This window comes from Panthera tigris, chromosome A1 (genome assembly GCF_018350195.1).
Source record: "Panthera tigris isolate Pti1 chromosome A1, P.tigris_Pti1_mat1.1, whole genome shotgun sequence".
In the NCBI taxonomy this organism is placed as follows: Eukaryota; Metazoa; Chordata; class Mammalia; order Carnivora; family Felidae; genus Panthera; species Panthera tigris.
The window spans coordinates 122016092-122037231 of record NC_056660.1 but is presented as its reverse complement, the minus strand read 5'-3'; the positions used below and the strand labels follow the sequence as shown (position 1 = coordinate 122037231).

The 21140-nt window shown below is 41.0% G+C and overlaps 1 protein-coding gene across 2 annotated transcripts in view; it reads right to left on the bottom strand.

Annotated features, from left to right (window-relative positions):
• STK32A (serine/threonine kinase 32A) overlaps nt 1–21140 on the bottom strand; it is a 133824-nt gene that overhangs the window by 90058 nt on the left and 22626 nt on the right. For both annotated transcript variants that reach the window (XM_042986632.1, XM_042986640.1), the window contains exons 3-4: nt 10315–10370; nt 8907–9058 (exon numbers count right to left, since the gene is read on the bottom strand). In XM_042986632.1, the coding sequence (XP_042842566.1) occupies nt 8907–9058; nt 10315–10370 (208 nt within the window). The remainder of the gene's footprint in view (nt 1–8906; nt 9059–10314; nt 10371–21140) is intronic.

Here is a 21140-nt window from a genome sequence, read left to right as displayed (position 1 = left end):
TGTAGAGCAACTGACAATACCAAATATTGGTAGGGTTTTATAGCAACCTGAATTACCATATATTGCTGATGTGTGTATAAATTGGAACTTCTTTTGAAAACCATTTGCCAGCAGAACCCCCATGAATCCTAGGATCCAATGATTTAATTCTTAGGTTTACATCCCCAAATATATGTACTTTTGCTTACCAAAAAATACAAACAAGAATGTTAATAGCAGGACTATTTGTAAAAGTCTCAAACTGGAAACCACTCAAATATCTATCAGTAGTGAGATGGATAAGTAAATTATGGGATATTCATACAATGGAGTATGATAGAGAAATCACAATACATTATTGCTACCCATGACGATGTGGATGAATCTCAAAACACAACACAACCACTTTACATCCCACCCTCCTCAAATAACATCACTCACTTCCTGTGTTCTCACCAAGCCACTCCCTCTGATCCTTTGTCCAATCATTTGGACTTGGCGGTTATCAAAGTCACAATATCTGTATCTTCCCAAGTTTGCAGTCTCCTTCCTTCCCAAGGTCTTTTTCTCCTTATTTCTGACCTCTCCACGGCACTTGAAAATAGTGTGCACTCCTTCCTTTGTGAAACAGTCTCTAGATTCTAGGATGCCGTACTCGCCCTAGCTTCCAGGCTGTTCCTTCTCTGTCTGGTTGCCTGAGTCTTCTTTCTCCATCAGAACTATAAGGATTCTCTGGGTCTTTACTCCTTGGCCCTTTTCTTTTAGCTATTTAATTTCTCTCCACATATGCTCCCTTCAAGTCGTGGCTTAACTAGCATCTATAAGCCGATTTTCCCCATATTTGTGTTTTGTTGGACTTTTCCTTGGACTCTGGATGTCTCTTCTGAGCTTTGGACTTGCTGCCTGTTCCGCAGCTCTACTTGGATGACTAAGAGGCAACTCAAAATTAACACAGCCAAAAGAGGTTTCTTGATTTTCACAATGAATCTGATTCTCCTCAGATCTCCCCATCTTAGTGGATGACACAATCATTCATCCAGTGGCTCAGGCCAACAATGTAGGAGTCATTATTTATTTTACTCTTTCTTTTAGCCAAGGATCAGGCATGTTTTATGAGCAGGGCCAGTTGGACTCTCTCCCAGGGCTTTGAACCTTGAGTGGGGGACACAAGGTTAGAAAATTGGTTGGAGCTGATTCATCTCAGCTGAGACAGCCTTGAGAGCCTGTCTGTTGGTTCCTGCTGCCTAGATTCCCAGAACTGCCTTTGTCCCTCATTTTCTGGAGACGTCTGCTTCTTCAGCTTTATGTCTGAGGCTGTAGACTACTCCATGTCCTCCCTCAAGTAAAATTTCTTTTTACTTGAAATTTTCTAATAGCTTCTCGTGTTGTCTGCAATAAACGAATCCTCTGCAATATTGATGAGTAAATGAGTAAGTGAATGTCTGCATTATAAAGACTCAGTTTCCTGCCTTTTGGTCCACCACTCAGTCATTCAACGACCATGTCTGCAACCATTACTGTGTACAGGCCACACAATTAACACTGTTCTCTGCTAAGTTCCTCTTCAGGGACTGCTGTCCCTTGTTCTCCAATTAGCCACACTTGTCCGGGCCATACCCAAGGACACCTTTGTCCTGTGATAGCACTAGATAATACAGGGTAACCTCTCCTTTCTCAAGATCCTTAATCACATCCCTTCCTAAGATAACAAAGCTGGACACTAAGGTAAGAAGAGTTGATTTTAGCCAATGATAGACTATTGCAATTGGAATCCAATAGTGTGGACTAAACTCAACTCTGATGTGCACAGAAGTGACTGTGTTTGGAAGGGAGGATGAGGGCCTGGATAAGGGGTAAGCCAGGACCTGGTAGTCAGTGGAGTAACAGTTACGAAGAGCCAGGAACAGGGTTGGTCCATGTGAAACCCATCTGGGTTTGTTAACCTGCACTTATCAAAGTTAGGCTCCTCCCCTCCCACGGAGGCTGGGAGACAGGGGAGCCATCTTCTGGTGCTGGATGGAGCAAACTAAATTCTTGTGGCAGCTTTGCATTTTCTCAGGCAGACACTTTAAGGGGAGCTAATGCCATCCTAGGGATACAGTCCTGAGCTGTTAGAAATGGTGTTAAGTGTTTTGTTCACGTCTTTATAGACCAAGGTCGAGGCCTAGTCAAGAAGATGGTGCAGAAGAGCCTGGCTAGAATTTGGTCAAGAGGGAACTATTGTCACCAGGTAGACCCAATGTGATCAGAGGAGTCCTTTCAAGATGGACCTGACAGGCAGAGAGTCGCCGTCAGAGAGAGTGCGGAAGATGCTACGTGGCTGGCTTTGAAGGTGGAGGAAGGTGCCTGGAACCAATGAATTCAGGCAGCCTCAAAAAGCAGGAAAAGGGAAGAAAACACTCTTTTCTAGACCTCCAGGAGGAATATAGCTCTGCAGACAGCTTCATGCTAGCCTAATGAGACTGATTTTGCATTTCTGACCTCCTCTCGAATTGTAAGATACTGAGTTTGTGGTTTTTAAGCTTTTTCATTTTCTTCTGAAATAGCTAAAATTCATTTACAGTGAAACGCACAGATATTAAGTATAGAATTTAATGAATATTTACAAATCTACACCCTGATCTAAGCAGCACCACAATAACGAGAACAGAATATTTTAACCACTCCCCAAGTTTCCCACATGTGACCTTCTTGTTAATCTCTGCAACCCATAGGTAATCATTGTTCTGATTAGTTTTGTTGTTTGTGAGCTTTCAGTGCAAGCAATGCAGGGCAAAAGAAAATAATGTCTTAATTATATTGTGAAAATAGCTTTAAGTCCATTTACTCCAATTCATGTTGTTTTAGTCACTAAGTTTATGGTAATTTGCTCCAGCAGCATTAGGAACCTAATACAGCAGTTATTTCTGCATAATGAAATATGGGTATTTATTATTTTATTTAGAATGTCTGTGTTCCCATATTTTATATAAAATATGTATTATATATATTTTTAATTAAAAATTTTTTAATGTTTATTTGTTCTTTTTAAAAAAATTTTTTTAACGTTTTTATTTATTTTTGAGACAGAGAGTGAGACACAGCATGAACGGGGGAGGGGCAGAGAGAGAGGGAAACACAGAATCGGAAGCAGGCTCCAGGCTCTGAGCCATCAGCCCAGAGCCCGACGCGGGGCTCGAACTCGCGGACTGCAAGATCGTGACCTGAGCTGAAGTTGGACACTTAACCGACTGAGCCACCCAGGCGCCCCTATGTTTATTTATTCTTGAGAGAGAAACCACGTGAGCAGGGGACGGGGCAGAGAGGGAGGCAGAATCCAAAGCAGGTTCCAGGTTGTGAGCTGTCAGTGCAGAGCCCAACATGAGGCTTGAATTCTCGAACCACAAGATAATGACCTGAGCCGAAGTCGATGCTCAAGCAACTGAGCCACCCAGGCACCCTGTATTTTATATTTTTTAAAATTACTTAAATTTTTAAAACTTTAGAACAAATCCAAAGACTTTCTAATGCCCAGGCTAGCTCACACTCAGGTACACTTGTCTACTTAAATATCTTCTCTGGGGCACCTGGGTGGCTCAGTCGGTTGAGCGTCTGTCTGATCTGACTGTTGATCTCAGTTCAGGTCATGATCTCACCGTTCGTGAGTTTGGGCCCCACATTGGGCCCCGTGCTGATAGTGTGGAGCCTGCTTGGGATTCTCTCTCTCTCTCTCTCTCTCTCTCTCTCTCTCTCTCTCTCTCCCTCTCTCTCTCTGCCCCTCCCAGCTTGCACTCTCTCTCAAAAACAAACAAACAAACAAACAAACAAAAACAGAATCTTCTCTGGCTATAGGGCTTGAGGGAACATTGCATTTGGGGTGGGACCTCACAGAGTTTTTGATTGAAGTCCTCATTTTTTTTTAAGTTTGTTTATTTTTGAGATAGAGCATGCACACCCAAGTATGAGCAGGGGAGGGGAAGAGAGAGGAAGAGAGGGAGAGAGAGAATCCCAAGCAGGCTCTGCCCTGTCAGTGTAGCTGGGGCTTGAAGTGTGAGATCATGTGAGCCCCTTAAAGTGGGGCTTAAACTGTGAGATCAGGACCTGAGCCCAAATCAAGAGTAGGACACATAACCAAATGAGCCACCCAGGAGCCCCTGAGTCCACATTTATGAAGCACCCATTATGTGTGAAGTGTTTTATAGACATCTTCATAGCAGTACCTTCTGCCATGGCAATTGCTGTTGTTCCCAATTATGAGTGAGGAACCGAGCAAAATACATACTCTAAATGGGTCAGTTCACAGAGTTACCAAGTGGCAAAGTGAGGATTCAAACCCAAGTCCCTCTGACTTCAGGACCTGTGCAGAACCTGAGATGGCCCTGATTACATTTTTGTAAGTGTGCAGGAACTGGCAGTGGCATCATGGGACAGGAGCAAGAATCAGAAGCCTGATTCCACCACTAAACTTCATTCATTCATTCATTCACTCATTTATTCATTCCACAGATATTTGTGGAACACTTACTCTGTGTGAGGCATTATCATAGGGGATGGGGAATGAAGCAGTGAGCAGAAATACACAAACCTACCTACCTCATGGAGTTTGTATTCTTGTGGGATATGAAAGACACTCAACAAAATAAATTCCATTTCCTTCATATTTTGTAAGAGAGTCCTACAAGATGGCCATAGGTCATGGTATAGCGTAGCAGAAAAGGCTGGGTTTTCGAAGCCGAATTCCTGGGTTTGAGTCCTGGCTCTGCTAGTTTCTGGCTGTGTGACTCTGGGAAAATGACTCACCCTCTCTGAGCCTCAGTTTCTCTGGTGTAAGATGGGACTAATAATTGCTATGAGCCTAACTTGTTAGGATGAATAAATGAGATAATATAGGTAAAACTCTGAGTAGGAGAATGCCATTGACCCGGAAGCTCCTCTTGGTTCTGTGGCTCTGTAGGCTACCCTGAATTCTCCTAGTTTACGATTCTGTGAAGAAACACTGGTGCACAGTCATAAATAATGGAGGTTGGTTCCAGGGTGTCTGTTCATCTGGCTGTGTCCAGCTACTGACAGGACCCTTTTCACACTCCCGATACAGGTGGTCCTTTCTGCTCAAAACAGACTATCTTGTCTTCTAATTTCCTGAACCCACACGTGGGTCCCTTCTGTTCCCAAAGAACAAGAGACAAGGCTGAGGGGAGATTGGAGCCCCGAGGGACTGTGTGCAGCTGCAGGCTTAATCTCAATTAACAAAAGCCACCTGGGGGACAGGGCTCTGTCGGGCAGCACTGGGGCCCATTTGTTCGCAGGTTGTGGGTTGCCCGGCTTTGTTAGCGGCCCTCAGGGAGGGACTCGCAGGAAGATTTTCTTTGCTTTTCCTGGATGCCAGCCCCTCCAGGCTGCCTTTTCCTGTATAACATGGCCTACATCTGACGATTGTGTTCCTGAGCGGGGTCAGGTCCGTGGGGCTGGGAAGGTTGAATTTTAGTTCAAAATGTGTTTTCACCCTTAACTCTGCTGCCCCAGCCCAAGATACACACACACACACACACACACACACACACACACACACACACACACACCCCTCTTCTACTTAGTCCTTCATGCACTTCTCACATTGACATATTTATGTGCCATGTGATTAATATCAGCCTTTCACAGTTACTGGGAATGTGGGGTCGATCAGGGGCTCTGTCCACGAGTACTCACCACTGCACCCTCACACTATGGATCTGTGTTACCATTAGGGTTGCCGAATTTGGTGAATAAAAATTCAAGATGCCCATTTAAAGTAGAAATTCAGAACATGAGTAATTTTCAGATAAAACAGGCACCGTGCAATATTTGGGACATAGACTAAAGATGACTGGTTATTTATCTGAACTTCAAATCTAAGTGTGCATCCTGTATTTCATCTGGCAAACTCTAATTATAACTTGTTTGTGCTGCTTGATAAATACACCCATGAATGAGGGAATGAACGGGGCTAATGCAAGATCAAAAGCAAAAAAAACAAATATAGACATTTTATTGGCAAGAACATGTTAGACGTGGTTGTTTCAAGGTGATAGCACTACTGGAGAATTTTCATTTTTCTACGTGATTTTGCTTTCTTCTAGTTGACTACAATGTGCATAGTTTTCACCTATCACATATGTATGTATTTATACCTCTACATACACACACACACACACACACACACACACACACACACACACACATGCACGCACGCACGCACACACATATAGCCAACTTCTTAACATTAGTGTAAAGCCTGCTTAAAAGAAACAGCTTGTATTTTTCCTCAGCCTGAAAACCAGAATCTTCTGAACACATCCCAGAGGTTACAGGCACTTTGAGTATCTACGAGCAGATTACTGAAAGCAATATTGAGAGGCCTACATAGCTTATCAGTAAGATCGAGTACACGAGGGGTACGTAGGAATGAAAAAGTATTGCTGTTACATTATTAATCATACTGTGCTTTAGCCAATTTGCTCCTGAAGCTTTGGGGATGTAAAGATAAGTCTAGTTAAACCTAGGACACAAACTCTTGATTAAATTGCACATAATGGGGAATCTTTGGATATTTTTTTCCCCTTTGATTTGCAGCAGAAAGGTGGAAAACGAAACAAACATAAGCTCTTACAGAGAATGAGACTTGTCCCTCCCTGACCACATACAGCTTCCTGTGATGTTTTGAGGCTGGGCACCTTTGAAATTTGCATGTTGGATGACCACAGTGGCCTGGCGGTGGTGGGCACGTCACCAGTACTACACCTTAAGGGAGCAAGGATGGGGTGGGGGGACTCCCATTTGTGATGGGCCTACTCTGTGCTGGGAATAGCCCTTTGTCTCCTTTTGTCCATAAAAACAACCCAGTTACACACATTAACCCTGTCTCATAATTGACTTAAAAATGATAAAGATTACTCCCAGGTCACACCTCCAGAAGCATTGCAAGGTATTTAATAGTTGGAGAAAGTCACTTACGTTGGCTATGCTGTACTTACCAAGGCAGAAAGCCTTTATTAGAAGAAATAAATATTCTTTCTGAATATTTTCATCTCAGGATTTGAAAGATTAAAACTTTTTCTTTCCGCATTTTCTTCCGCATTTCTAGCCCCCTCTAGGTTTCCAGTTCTGAAAGTGGTGGAATTAAGGTGGGGAGGGATTTCTTCTCTCCCCTATCTCTATTTTTTTGAGTTTATTTATTTATTTTGAGAGAGTGCGCATGCGTGTGAGCTGGGGAGGGGGCAGAGAGAGAGAGAGAATGAGAGAGAATCCCCAGAAGGCTCTGTGTTGTGAGCCCAGAGACCAAAGTGAGGCTTGATCCCACGAACCATGAAATCATGACCTGAGCTGAAGAGTTGAACATTCAACTGACTGAGCCACCCAGGCATCCCTCTCCTCTATCACTATTAATGGTACCTGATGTTCTGCAGAGATTCAGTGTGGGAAAAAGGGAAGACAAGGCTATACCCCATGTTATCCCCAAGCCAGCATGTATGGAGATCAGAGTGTTTCCTGGAATGACACCATGTTAGTAAACAGCAAAATCTGTAAACTTTGCCCAGCTTCAAGTCTCCTAACACCCCTTATAAAAAAAATTGGGAATAAACTGAAATCCATTTTGCCTACTCAGTGAGGAGAGATGGGCCTGAAAGGGAGAAATGCTAAGTATGTCCTTCTGAAGAGTTCCTGGTCTTAAAAGGAGAAAGTTAGTTGGCTGGACTTTGGAAGAAGGAAAATGTGACTTTGAACAAAGCAAGGATGTGAATTGAGAGCACCTCATCATTCTCAGGGAAGAGAGAGGGGGAGAAACAGGCAATCTGCAAATTGCTAAGGGTGGGGACGAAAGAGCTGTGTCCATGTGCCTCTGCGTGGCAGCGTTGTGAATAGGCCACTCTAAGCTACTGATTAAATCCACTGAGGGTGGGTCAAAATTCGACTCCACCACATCTGAGTACTGCATGAACTCAAGGGACCTATTTCCAATTCACACAAAACTATCTTCTTTGCAACTATGGTGTAGAGTCTTTGAGCAAATTGTATATCAAGTGAATTGTATCAATTAAAGATGGAGGGAGACAGGTTTTATTCCTCCAGAGAAATGTCCTTAAACACACAGTGACATTTCAATTATTCTCCCATTAGTATTCTCTGAATAAAGACTTTTTTTTTTTTTGCCTTTGCTAGTAGAAACTGCTTGGTATGCATATTTAAATAACTGCCACACTGAATTAGCTTTAAGAACAGTTTCTTAACATAATGGATGCATTAAAATGTACAGAAAAGTAAGAGAGCCACATACAGACCTCCACGCATAAGAAAAGAGCAGGGAGTAAGAGACACTGCCAGATTCTAGCCATTTTCTGAGCCTTGGATTATGATCCTGGCTTTAGGATCACAGTCTAGCCACTGATCTAAGTTAGCTTTACCTCTGTTAAAAGCTATTTGGCAAGAATGGCAGTGCCTGTCCTGATTCTGCTCAGGAAGGATGCTCTAAGGAAACCATTTCTACTCCCAGTCATTGTAAAGAAAAAGTGGTTTTTGTCCAAGTTCTGAAGATCAACCTCACACCAGCCATTGATGACAGTTAGTAGCCATAGTCACTGCCCCACAATTAATGAGGGAAGAGTATCTACTGAATGACAAGACATCTGAACTCATTCTTTGTCCCCTATTTAGCTACAGTGTTTTGAAAAGTATGCTATCCTCCAGGCCAAGGGGAACTGTGACAAATAAACCAAGCAGTATTTATTGGTGACAGTAAAACAACAATTTGTTTCATTATAGTGTCAAATAAGTCAAGGAGAACCAAAGTCCTCAAGGAAGAGCCTACCAAAGATTTCGCAAATGCACACCTAGAAATCAGGACGGGTTTCCAGAACAATGTTTGGGGTGAAGGTGGGAGTATCTCCATTGCAAGATCCCCTACAAACACTTACCACAAATTAACCAGGAAAGGATGCTCCAGACCCTGCATGATCTGGAGCTCCTTGAAGACATTTCTCACTTCGTTGCGTTCCACACACTTTTGTTTGTTCATGTATTTCATTGCGTACATCTTCTTGGTATCATTCTTCTGCACAATGCAGACCTAATGGTGCAAACCAGAGTGAGAAGGTGGTCAGGGCGTTGACAGATCATGGCTGCAAGAGACAGAACAAGACCTGTTGGGTGGCATGGCCTGGAGGCCTTATCAGTTGCAAATACTCTGATGCTCAAGTTGCCACTGAGCTCTGATTTCGGAGTAAAAAAATTCATTTTCTTCCCCTATGCCAGGTCAATTCTTGAATCTCTGTTTTCTCAAAGGAGTCTGCCTGTTTTTGGCTCTTGGGGTTTTGTTTAGACAGCATTTTGGAGAAAACAGCCACTTCTTTGCCAGGAATCTGCCAACAGCAAATGACATCCGCACTCTGCTTTGAGTGACTTTAATGGGCATGGCTAAACTACCAAGCTGAACAATACTGTGTGAAGAATTTCTCTTTAACCATACTTGATATAACCTAAAAGGACTTAAAGCACTTGGAAAATAGGGAACACGATATCCATATTTTCAAAATTCTTTTAGAGGTTCTGTATGTCTGGTAAAGTGGACAGCAGATGATTTTAGAATGCAAGCTCAATATTAATAAGAAATATTCTCAAAGTATGTCTCCACCAAGAAACTAATGATCAGGACTTGAATCTAGAACGTTCTTGCAAAAATAATTAGCTTGGTGGAGCGCCTGGGTGGGTCACAGAAGCATCTGACTTCAGCTCAGGTCATGATCTCATGGCGTGTGGGTTTGAGCCCCGTGTTGGGCTTTGTGCTGATGGACAGCTTAGAGCCTTGAGCCTGCTTCAGATTCTGTGTCTCCCTCTCTCTGTCCCTCCCCTGCTCACACTCTGTGTCTCTCTCTCATAAAAATTAAACATTAAAAAAATTTTTTTTAATTAGACTAGATCTATCTTTCATGGTATATTTTTGAGAATAAAAACATTGGATACCTGAGGAAAAAACAGAAACGGGACAGCTTCTTTTCCACATAAGATTTAACTCTTACATTGAGAAGATAACTATTACTGAAGATACTGATACAGTTGGTCACTAAGTCCAAAAGTTTACTGTCCTCCTTATCGTGGAGAGAAAGTCTTAAAATCTAGTGAGAGTCAATGGGCATGACGATGAAATAATTCTAAGAACAACTGGTGTTCATTATATCACACACCTCAAACTGTAGTGACAATTTTATAACAACCTCTCTGAATTATCGTTCCTCAGGGTCCCCGTCACTAGATAATCTGAATATTCTCAGACTCTGTTCCCTGAGGTATATAACCCTGCCGGTGGTTAATCATTATGGTTCTCACCTTTCCAAAACTGCCTTTCCCAATGGCTCGCAAAATTTCAAAGTGGTCAAAGTTGACTGTAAAACAAAAAGAAGAACAATGTGAGGGATTATTAGTTAGTTGCTTTTTGATCACTAATAAATAATAAAGATTTGGTGAAATTGAAGTATCTTGTTTCAACCAGCATTCCAGATGATCTTAAAATGCCCATTCACTCAATAAATATTTCTTAAACAAGTATTATTTATTAATCACAGTGCTTAGTACTGGGGGATATAGTAATGGCAAAGTAAAAATCAAATCTCTACCTTTATGGAGACTGTAGTCTAGTAAGGACTCCATAGAGAGAGAAATGCTCATAGCCTAAATAGTCATAAATTAATGGACAATTAAAACTCCCCCTGAACGTTAAGGAGAGGCATGGTGGAGCTCTAAGAGCATGTAACAGTGGATTTCACATAGCGGGTAAGGTCAGGAGGAACACTGCTGAACACTGACGATTACGGAGAGATCTGGTCCTTTATGAAGGTGGCTCTCCTCAGCATCCACATTGTAAAAATCCCTTTGCCTATTTTCTCATAACAATCACTCTGTTGTACCTAAATGATTTCTTTTTTGCCAAGAAGGATACTATTATGAGTTTATAGAATGAGCCGATTCCCAAGGCACAAATATCTTAACAGATTCCCAAGAATATGTGTGCAGGGTTTCACTGAATGGTGCTTTGAAGTTGCCATTTGAGCTTCTAGAAGTCAGAAGCAGATGTTTGTTTACATGTAGTGTGGTCTCTTGGTCAGTGCTCATGAAATTCTCAGTGATAAGAACAGCAAAGTACAGGTTCTCTCAGAAAAGTGACAACATTTGGTTCCCTGACCTGTCGATCTTCAGGAAATGTTCCACTATGTTTCATGGTTTTTGAAATAACGATTTAGAGGAGTAAAATTCCAAATGAGGGATTTTAAGAGTTTATTCAGAGAAGATTGCAAAACTCTAGAAGTTACCACTCTTCTCTTTAAAAAGACTATTTTGTCTGTTTTTCCAAGAATAATTACATTAGCTACTCCTGAAGGAAAAAAATATGGGTAAGGGGAACTCTTAAGGTCTTACCAAGCTTTCTGAGGGTTGAAATGTTTGAATGTGACTTAATCATTTCTTCTCCTGAACTCCCAAATCACTTTATTTCTACTGTACAACCCATTCAATCATGTGAGGCAGCATGTAACCTTGAATCAAGCAAATAACCTTGAATTCAAACACAAAATAACAATGTCATTTGTAGGAAGGGACTGAATTCTATTTTCTCAGCTATTGAAATGAGACTGATCCTCTTAGACAAGAAAAACATACTTTCTACCCAGAAAGTGTTAATAAAGTTGTTTACTTAAAGCTAGTCAAGTGAATGGCTTAATTTCCAAAATTCCTGTAGTTTGAATTTCTTTCATCCACTAGATTATAAACTCTATGAGAGCAGAGATGGTAGGTCCTTTTGTCCATCCTGGTTTCCTAGCAACTCAGAAAATTCCTGGCTTGAGGTAGTTGGAAGCCAAACTCTTTGCACTTCCCACAAAGCCTTGCAAGGTGATGTGCACATGGTTGGTTCTCAGCAAAAAAATCCAACGAAGTTGTAAAGGCACACAAGAACCTCAAAACAATTGGTTCTTGTAAATAGAAGCAGCATGAGCATAAGGGTCTTCCAAGGAAGTGGTTCTTAATGGGGTCAAGCCCCATTAATGAGTTATGAAATAAATTTAGTCGTAATGAAAAGCATCCAAAATTTAAACAAAATAGAATAGGTTAGAAATGTCTCCAATGCAGCAAGAGTAGTGTTGCTTTAGGGGCACCTGGGTGGCTCAGCCGTTTAAGCATCCAGCTTTGGCTCAGGTCATGATCTCACAGTTCGTGAGTTCGAGCCCCACATCTTAATCCCCATCACCTATTTCACGCATTCACAACCTCCCTTCTGGTAACCATGAGTTTGTTCTCTATAGTTAAGAGTCTGTTTCTTGGTTTGTTTCTCTCTCTTTTTTTTTTCCCCTCTGTTCATTTGTTTTGTTTCTTAAATTCCACATATGAGTGAAATCATATGGTATTTATCTTTTTCTGACTTATTTTACTTAGCATCATGCTCTCTAGCCCCATCCACATCGTTGCAAATGGCAAGATTTCAGTCCTTTTTATGGCTGAATAATATTCTAATACACACACACACACACACACACACATATACATACACACACACCACATCTTCTTTATCCATTCATCTATCAATGGGCACTTGAGTTGCTTCCATAATTTAGGGATTGGAAATAATGCTGCAATAAACATAGGGGTGCGTGTATCCCTTTGAATTAGTGTTTTCATATTCTTTCACCTCTTTGGTTAATTTTTTTTCTTAGTATTTTGTTATTTTTGTTACAATTGTAGTGGGATTGTTGTTTCTTTTTCATATCTCTTTCTGCTGCTTCATTATTAGTGTACAGAAATGCAATGGATTTCTGTACATTGATTTTTGCATCCTGCGATCTTACTGAATTCATTTATCATTTCCAGTAGATTTTTTGGTGGAACCTTTAGGGTTTTCTCTATATAGATAACATCATGTCATCTGCAAATAGTCCAAGTTTTACTTCCTTATTTTGGATGCCTTTTATTTCTCATTCTTTTTTGATTGCTGTGGCTAGGACTTCCAGTTCTACGTTGAATAAAAGTGGTGAGGGTGGACATCTGTGTTTTGTTCTTGACCTTCGAGGATAAGCTCTCGGTTTTTCCCCATTGAGGACGATATTTGCTGTGGGTTTATCATAGAAGGCCTTGATTATGTTCAGGTATGTTCCCTGTAAACCTAATTTGTTGAGCGTGTTTTCATGAATGGATGTTGTGCTTGGTCAAATGTTTTTTTCTGCATCTGTTGAAATGACCATATGGATTTTATTCTTTCTCTTACGGATGTGATATATCACATTGATTTGTGAATATTGAACCCCCTTCGTATCCAGGTACTAAACCCTACTTGATTGTGGTGAATGATTTTCTTAAAGACATTGTTGGATTTAGTTTGCTAATATTTTGTCGAACACACATTACATCGGTGTTCATCAGCGATACTGGCCTGTAGTTCTCTTTTTTTGTTGTGTTTTTATCTGGCTTTGGAATCAGGGTAATGCTCCAACTCACTTACTGCCCCTTCTTGAATGTCCAGCAATAGGAGGGAAGCTGATTGAAAAGGCAGTGAGACCTCATAAATTCAGGCAAAATGAGAAAGAGATGAAGTCAAAATTATGGATTATTTTGTCAACAGAAACCCATTTGTATTACAGGCATATAGGATGTGCCACAGGGACTGGGTATCAAGTACCACATCCACTGTATGCTTAAACCTTTGATCACCGTGTATAGTATCAACCAGCAGATTATTTATGACCACAGGACAAAATAGGCCTACAGCCTCCTTTTGTATTGCCTACGAGCTAAGATTGGTTTTATATTTTTAAAGGATGATAAAAAAAAAAACAATAAAGAATATGCAACCACATAAAAATCTGTAACATTTACTAGATGGCCCTTTACAGAAAAGCGTGCCAGCCCCTGAGATGAAGAATATGGTCTCTGGAAACGGACTGCCTGCGTTCAAATCCTACCTCCTACGTTTCATAGTTGTATAATCTTGGCGGTTTACTTCTGTGTTCTGTTTCTTCATCTGTGAAATGGGTATGAAAATAATGTGCGTCTCATCGGGTTTAGAGGAAGATGAAATGAGTTCCCATACACAAAGTACTTAGACTATCAACTTGAGTTAATCACTTTGAGTAGTATTTCTACTACTACTTTTTAGGGGCGAGCATAATTCAGACTCCCAACCAACGCTACCTTACGTTGCTGTCATAGCACATGGATATTATGAGTCAGCATGAAAAAACTGGCAATTGTCAGTGTCATTTCTACATATTTTGGGTTTTTGTAGTCAGTGGTGTGGTATTCCTGCAGTGTTTCCTCAGTTTCCACAGTTAACCTTTGCTGTCATGTTGTTATGTGTTGTCCTTGTATCACGTTCTACAACTTTGTTCTTGATTCATGAAGGAGATCTCGTGCCAAGAAGACAGAGAGGTGCTCTAGGGGTACTTTTAGACCCTGGGTCTCTGTGGGGCCTTGAAGGCAGCCGTTGGGTGTGGAGAGAGGCAGAGCCTGGTTCTCACTTCACTCACAGACCTGGCCTATGGGATGTGGCCTGTGGAAGAACAGACAGGCAGAAGAGCTGGAACCTTCAATACCTTTCTTATCTGCTTCTGAGTTGTGTGTTCACACATGAATGCTCACCCTGGTCTTAGCAAACATCATGCCAGTGCAGTGTCCTTGATGTTGTCTGGAGGGGTGTCACATTAACCGATGGAGTTGAATGGGCCCTCATGTTATGATATCACTTCAAATAGTTTTAAAAATACCAAGTATCGTAAAAAGGCTCATTCTCGAGTTTTTCTCTGGGGTAGGTGCACATACTCCACAAGTCAACCAGACACAGAAATTCTCTATGCATGAGGGATCTGTTTATGTATGGCTTGGTATGCATGTCATTTTTATGTCTCATTTTAGCCTCACAGAGACCTTTCAGCCTACAGAGCTAGAGATGCTTCGGCTCAGAGAGATTAAATACCTTGCAATTGTTGTAACTAGTGTAGTGACTAATGATCCTGGGATTAGGTTCTCAAGACAGAAAGTAGGATGGAACCTTGTTTAGCCAAAACTACACACAGAGCACCTGTGTGGCTCAGTTGGTTAAGTGTCGGACTCTTGATTTCAGCTTGGGTCATGATCTCATGAGTTTGTGAGTTTGAGATCCACATTGGGCTCTGTGCTGACAGTGTGGAGCCTGCTTGGGATTCTCTCTCTCCCTCTTTCTCTGCCCCTCCCCTGCTCCCACTCTTTCTCTTTCTCAAAATATAAATAAACTTAAAAAAACACGACACATGAAAATCCTCTAGAAAGGTATCGCTTTAAAAACCAAGGGAGTCTTTCAAAAAGTCCAACACAGTTTTGTTTCTCTTGTGTGAGCACTGAATGAAGTTGATGAATTGCCTTCAGGGGCTCTTGTATGGAAAACATTTAAACACTAAAATCACGCTCCGTTCATTGGCAGACTCACACTTCCTAAAGTCACGTAGAAAGTAAGACCAGTTGAGGGGACAGCTGGTTGACTGTTGTCACAAAGCCACACCCGATGGTTGAGTGCAGGAGTGGGCAGAATCGACCACCTGAGTCTGCCCAGTGGCTGTCACGTACACTATGTAGATGCCTTTCTGATCCTGGACCTGGGCTCTCGGCCACTATTTCTATAGTTATCTTGTGTTGTTGCTATTACTGTGGCTCGACCCATCCAGAGGCAGAGTCGGGGGAGCAAGGTGAGATTTCTTTGTCTCTGCTTTTAGGATCACGTGGGTCAAGTCAGCTTGCCCCAAATCTTCCCCTAAACATAAGGGGAAACTCTGCTCACTGCAGAGTCCAGTGCCTGATGCTTTTTCTTTTCTTTGTTCTACTTCTCTTACCATTCCCCAGCCTCAACATTCTGTGCAGTAAACAGTGTTGAAGCAAAGCAAAGGGGAAGCTCTTTTTGGAGTTTGTTATACAGGCCTGACACTGGGAATTTGGGAGAATAGAAGGTAAAGCAGAAACCCCCTCCTTTTTTTTTTTTTTTCTAATTTAGGTAAAACTATTTGGAAACTTTTTTACTTTTGCCATTAAAAAAGTGTTTACAGCCTAAGTAAACACCAAATCATGAACATATGTACAACTATTGAGAACTGCACTTGTTGGTGTTTATGTAGATCTTTCTATTGATGAGGGAACAAGGACACCAGCTATGGGTTCCCATCTGTAAAATGGTCCTAATTACACTTGACTCACAGGTGGTTTTGGAGATGAGCTGCTATAAACCATAAATTTAATGTCCAGCTCCCTGAAAACTAAAAATTACAAATGATAAAGTACAATTTTTCAAAGAAAATGGAGACTTCTTATTCTGAATTTTTAGTTGCATTCCCAGAAGGCAGCCTCTTTTAACGAATTCAATGTATCCTTTAAGAGAGTTTTTCTTCATATATGTGTTCCCTTTTGACAGCTATAGCAACATACTATCATTCCTATAGGAGCATAGATTATAAGCTCTTTCTGTATAATTATATTCTTTCTGTTCATTCATCCCTCACACAGAGATCTATATCTAACTATTTTAAACAGCTCTTTTGTATGACATTGTGTAGAATGTCCCATAAAATATTTAGCCTTTTGATGGCAATTCAAAGATGGTTTAATTCTCAGCTGTTACCTACAATACTACCGCAAACATCCTTGGTCAGCTTTTGAGCGAAGGTTTGTAAGCTTGCTTCATGAAAGCATAAATGGTGTAACAAAGAGTATGTGAATTTTCCAATTTAATAGACACTGTAAACTGGCCCTTCAAAGCTGTTGCACCATAATATGTAAGAATGCCATTCTGTCCACTGCCTCCCAGTGCTATCACACCCACAGTCTTTGACCTGATGAGTGAAAGGAAGCTGAATTATTGATCGACTTTATGTTTCTTTAATGATCAGGAAAGCCCTGTATCTTTGTATTTTTTCAGAGGACTATCTATTCATAGATTTTTGCCAATTTTTAATAAGTCATTAGTCTTTTTGCTTTGCAAGTATGCTTAAAATGTTACATAAAGTATCTCATTAGCAAATGGAGGTAGTCAAAGGCTCATGTCTACCCTTTTAAGACAGTCCCAGCAAAGTGGGAAAGAAGCTAAAGTCTCTTCTCCAGAAGCTATAGTTTTGTTAGCAGGTCAAACTGACAAATCTCAATTGAGCATCTGTGTGCCCAGGGCTCCGCTAAGCCCTCAGAAAAACAAAAGGAGCTTGAGAGTAAGTCACAGTCTCAGGAAACAGAGTATGGCTCGCTCAGCAGCATTCATGAAAACACAAAACCTGTGTAATCAAACGCCCCTTGCCTCATTTGTAATTTATCTTACTATAGTATCTTTGAAAAAAATTTTTTAATGTTTATTTATTTCTAGAAAGAGACAGAGCATGAGTGGGATAGAGGCAGAGAGAGAGGGAGACAGAATCAGAAGCAGGCTCCAGGCTTTGAGCTGTCAGCACAGAGCCTGACGTGGGGCTTGATCCCACAAACTGCAGGATCGTGACCTGAGCTGAAGTCAGATGCCCAACCGACTGAGCCACCCAGGCGCCCCCTTCTATGGTATCTTTGGAACTCAGTCTTTGATCTTTCTGGAATTAGATGGGTATAAATAAATAAATATATAGGCAAATAGGTAGACAAATGAAAGCAATCCAGTGTTGATGTTTGGTGTAGAAAGAGACTCTGTGGACCTTGAGAGAGGGAGAGAATATTGTGGCAGTTTTGCTGCTTGGTTTTTAATGGATACTTTAATCAAAGGTTTAAAAAAAATAATGTGATGGGGCCCCTGGGTAGCTCAGTTGGTTAGGTGTCTGACTCTTGATTTCGGCTTAGGTCATGATCTCATGATTTGTGGGATCAAGCCCCTTCCTGGGATTCTCTCTCTGCCTCTCCCTCTACCCCTGCCCTTGCTCATGCTCTGTGTTTCTCAAAATAAAGAAGTAAACAGTTAAAAAAAATGATTGGAGTCAGAACTGCACTGGAATCTAGCTCTACCACTTACAGGATGAATGGAATTAGGACATTTACCTGACATTTCTGAACTTCAATTTTTTGTTCACAGATTATTTTGTATTTTTAAAATTTTTTTTAAAGTTTATTTATTTCTTTTGAGAGAGAGAGTGAGTGCAAGTGGGAAGGGGCAAAGAGAGAGAGGAAGAGAGAATCCCAAACAGGACCTGCACCACCAGCACAGAGCCCTCAAACTCATGATCCATGATGAGATCCTGACCTGAACCAAAGTTGGACGCTTAACCGACTGAGCCACCCAGGTGCCCCAAGAAGATTATTTAAAAACATTTTTTTTTTTACATTTTTTAATTTTTGAGAGAGAGAGAAAGAGAGTGTGAGTGGGGTAGGGGCAGAGAGAGAGAGGGAGACACAGAATCCAAAGGAGGCTCTAGGCTCCGAGCTGTCAGCACAGGGCCCGATGCGGGGCTCAAACCCACGAACTGTGAGATCATGACCTGAGCCGAAGTTGGACCCTCAACCGACTGAGCCACCCAGGTACCCTGAAGAAGATTATGTTTTATAGAAAGTGAATATGCTTTTGGTATCAAAAAATATAGGATTAAGTAGACAGAAGTAAGTGGAAAGAAGAAAAACAATTTAAAGATAACCTTGATTGATATTTTGATTCATTTTTCTATCTTTTGAGAACGTTTACTTTTATCAAAGTTAGGTATCTCTATATTCTTTTTCTACACAGTTTGAACAGTCCCACAGTCTAAAGGTTTATTATAAAACATGGGTTATATTCTATTTTTTTTTTAACGTTTATTTCTGAGAGAGAGAGAGAGACAGAGAGAGAGAGAGAGAGAGAGAGAGAGAGACAGCATGAGCAGGGAAAGGGGCAGAGAGAGAGGGAGAGAGAGAGCAGAGTCGTGCTTAGTGCAGAGCCCAGCACAGGGTTCCATCCTACCACCCTGGTATCATGACCTGGGCCAAAAATCAAGAGTCAGACGCCTGACTCGCTGAGCCACTCAGGTGACCCTAAAACACTGATTTTAGTCCTATGACACCCTTGTCTCACTCTCTAATTTCTCCTGGCCAAGAAGCTAACACTCACACCTCTTGTAGCTAATAAATTTGTTAGTTCCTACCATATATTCTAAATAGTATGATTTTTTGTCTTTTCAGTTTTAGCCATTACTTATTAAATCTCCAAGATTTAGCTCACTTTTCTACTCTTAGGGTCTCATCCCAACATGAGCCCATCTTTCCAATGTAGCTGTATTTGATAGAATAATTTCAATTAAATCAGCATTCAGTATTCCATTATTATGAGTCTGGCAATGGTGTAGGTCCTTGCATCATAGAGTAAACTATGATTAGTTTTCCTTTCTTGTACAATTTTTATGTTCACTGCAGTTAATAACAGTCTTGTGTATACATGTGCTCAATTTCCTGTATCCTTTTTCCTAATTCAATTTCGAACTCTTCTCTAATTGTCTTAAATTCCCCTTCCTGAAAATGTCCCTCCCAGAGTCCTCTGGCCCAATTGCTTCTGGATCTTTTTTGCTTTATACCTTCCACCCTGGATTCCCCTTGACCATCACCCAGGGATGGATTTGATTCACTCCTTTTTAGTGATGATTCCCTGCTTCTTTCCTGCACTGTCTTCCTTGTTTTACTTCTTTGTGTTTGTGGAATACATCCCCAATAGCTTTGTAAGAAAGATTGCAGGGAGGTTAATTTTTGAAGACTAGAATACATGAAAACTATTTTTATTCTGCTTATACTCAATTGAGAGTTCGACTGAGCATTGAATTCTAGGTTGGAAATTATCCTCCTTTAGAATTTTGAAGGCATTGCTCTCCTTAATTTCTAGCTTTATGTGTCACTGCTGAAAAGTCTAAAGTTATTTTGATGCCTGATCCTTTGATGCAACAGTTTTCTTTCTGGAAACTTACAGGATTGTATATTCGTGTTGAATGTTTTGAAAGTTCATGATGATACAGCTTTTTTTTTTATTCATTGTGCCGGGTATTGAATTGGCTCATTCATTCTTGACACATGTGTCCTTAAATTTGGGGCTTTTCTTTTTTTCTTTAAATTAACTAGGATGGTATCCTCCCTTCTTTCCCTCTTTTTGAACCTTCTATTATTTAGAAACTAGAACTCCTAGACTTGCCTTTAAATTTTCTTTTGTTTACCCTGCTTTTTTCTAGCTCTGTCTGTTGACTCATTCTGGAAAATTTCCTTAAATTTATCTTCTAAACCTCCTTTGAATCTCTCCACTCCTGCTGTAAATTTTTTTCCCCTAAAGCTAGTTTTTGCTCTCTGAATGTTGCTTCTTTGGTATCCTATTTTTTTCTATTAAAAAAATAGTTGTTATATTTTAACATCTCTCTGACACTTTTCCTTAAGTTGGGTTTTTATCTCTCCTATTAGAAGTCTTTCCCATGTGTTTGAAAACCCTTGGTTATCTGCTCGTATTTAAGTGTGGAGACCTAAACTCCTGTCTGGAAATGCTGAGCATGTGAGTGGGTCTTGTCAAAGGTAAGCTTCACTCTAGAGAGCTCTGGCTAGGATGCTGAGTTAAAAAACCCCTACGTTGATAACTGTAGATCTTCTTTCTTAGGTTGGCCAAAATCTCCAGGCGGGGCGGGGGAGGGACAAAAATCCTCTATTATCCTCTTGTCTGGAAGGTGAGCCCCCAGCTGCCAGTGTTATCAGAGCCAATGCTGAGGGCCTGAGCACACAGTATGTGGTCATGTACCTGCCTGTTCCCTCCATTTTCCACAAGGCACCCCTGCCCTGGGTATTCTGGGTCTCCCCAGTTAGGAGACCCTCTTCCCCAGAGGATAAACCACAGTGTGGCATGGAGAGAACTAGTATTTTTCTTTTTCTTTTTCTTTTGACAAAGTGGTAGAAGGGACAGGATTGATTTTTATACAGCTATCCAAACATCTTCCTTATTTTAGTCTTCCTGCTTCACCTGTCCTTCCAGAGGCACACAGCACTTCCGGTTCTTGGGGGATGGAAGGAATGTGCTTGACTCATCATCTTACCCTGGAAGCCTTGCTTGTGTTTGTTTCTCATCCATAAAGTAGATTTAATGACACCTACCACACAGGGCTATCATGGAGATTAAATGAGATAATGTATACTGGGAATATATCAAGACTATAGTAGGTACTCAATAAACAAGAGCACTCATCCCTTCCCCTACC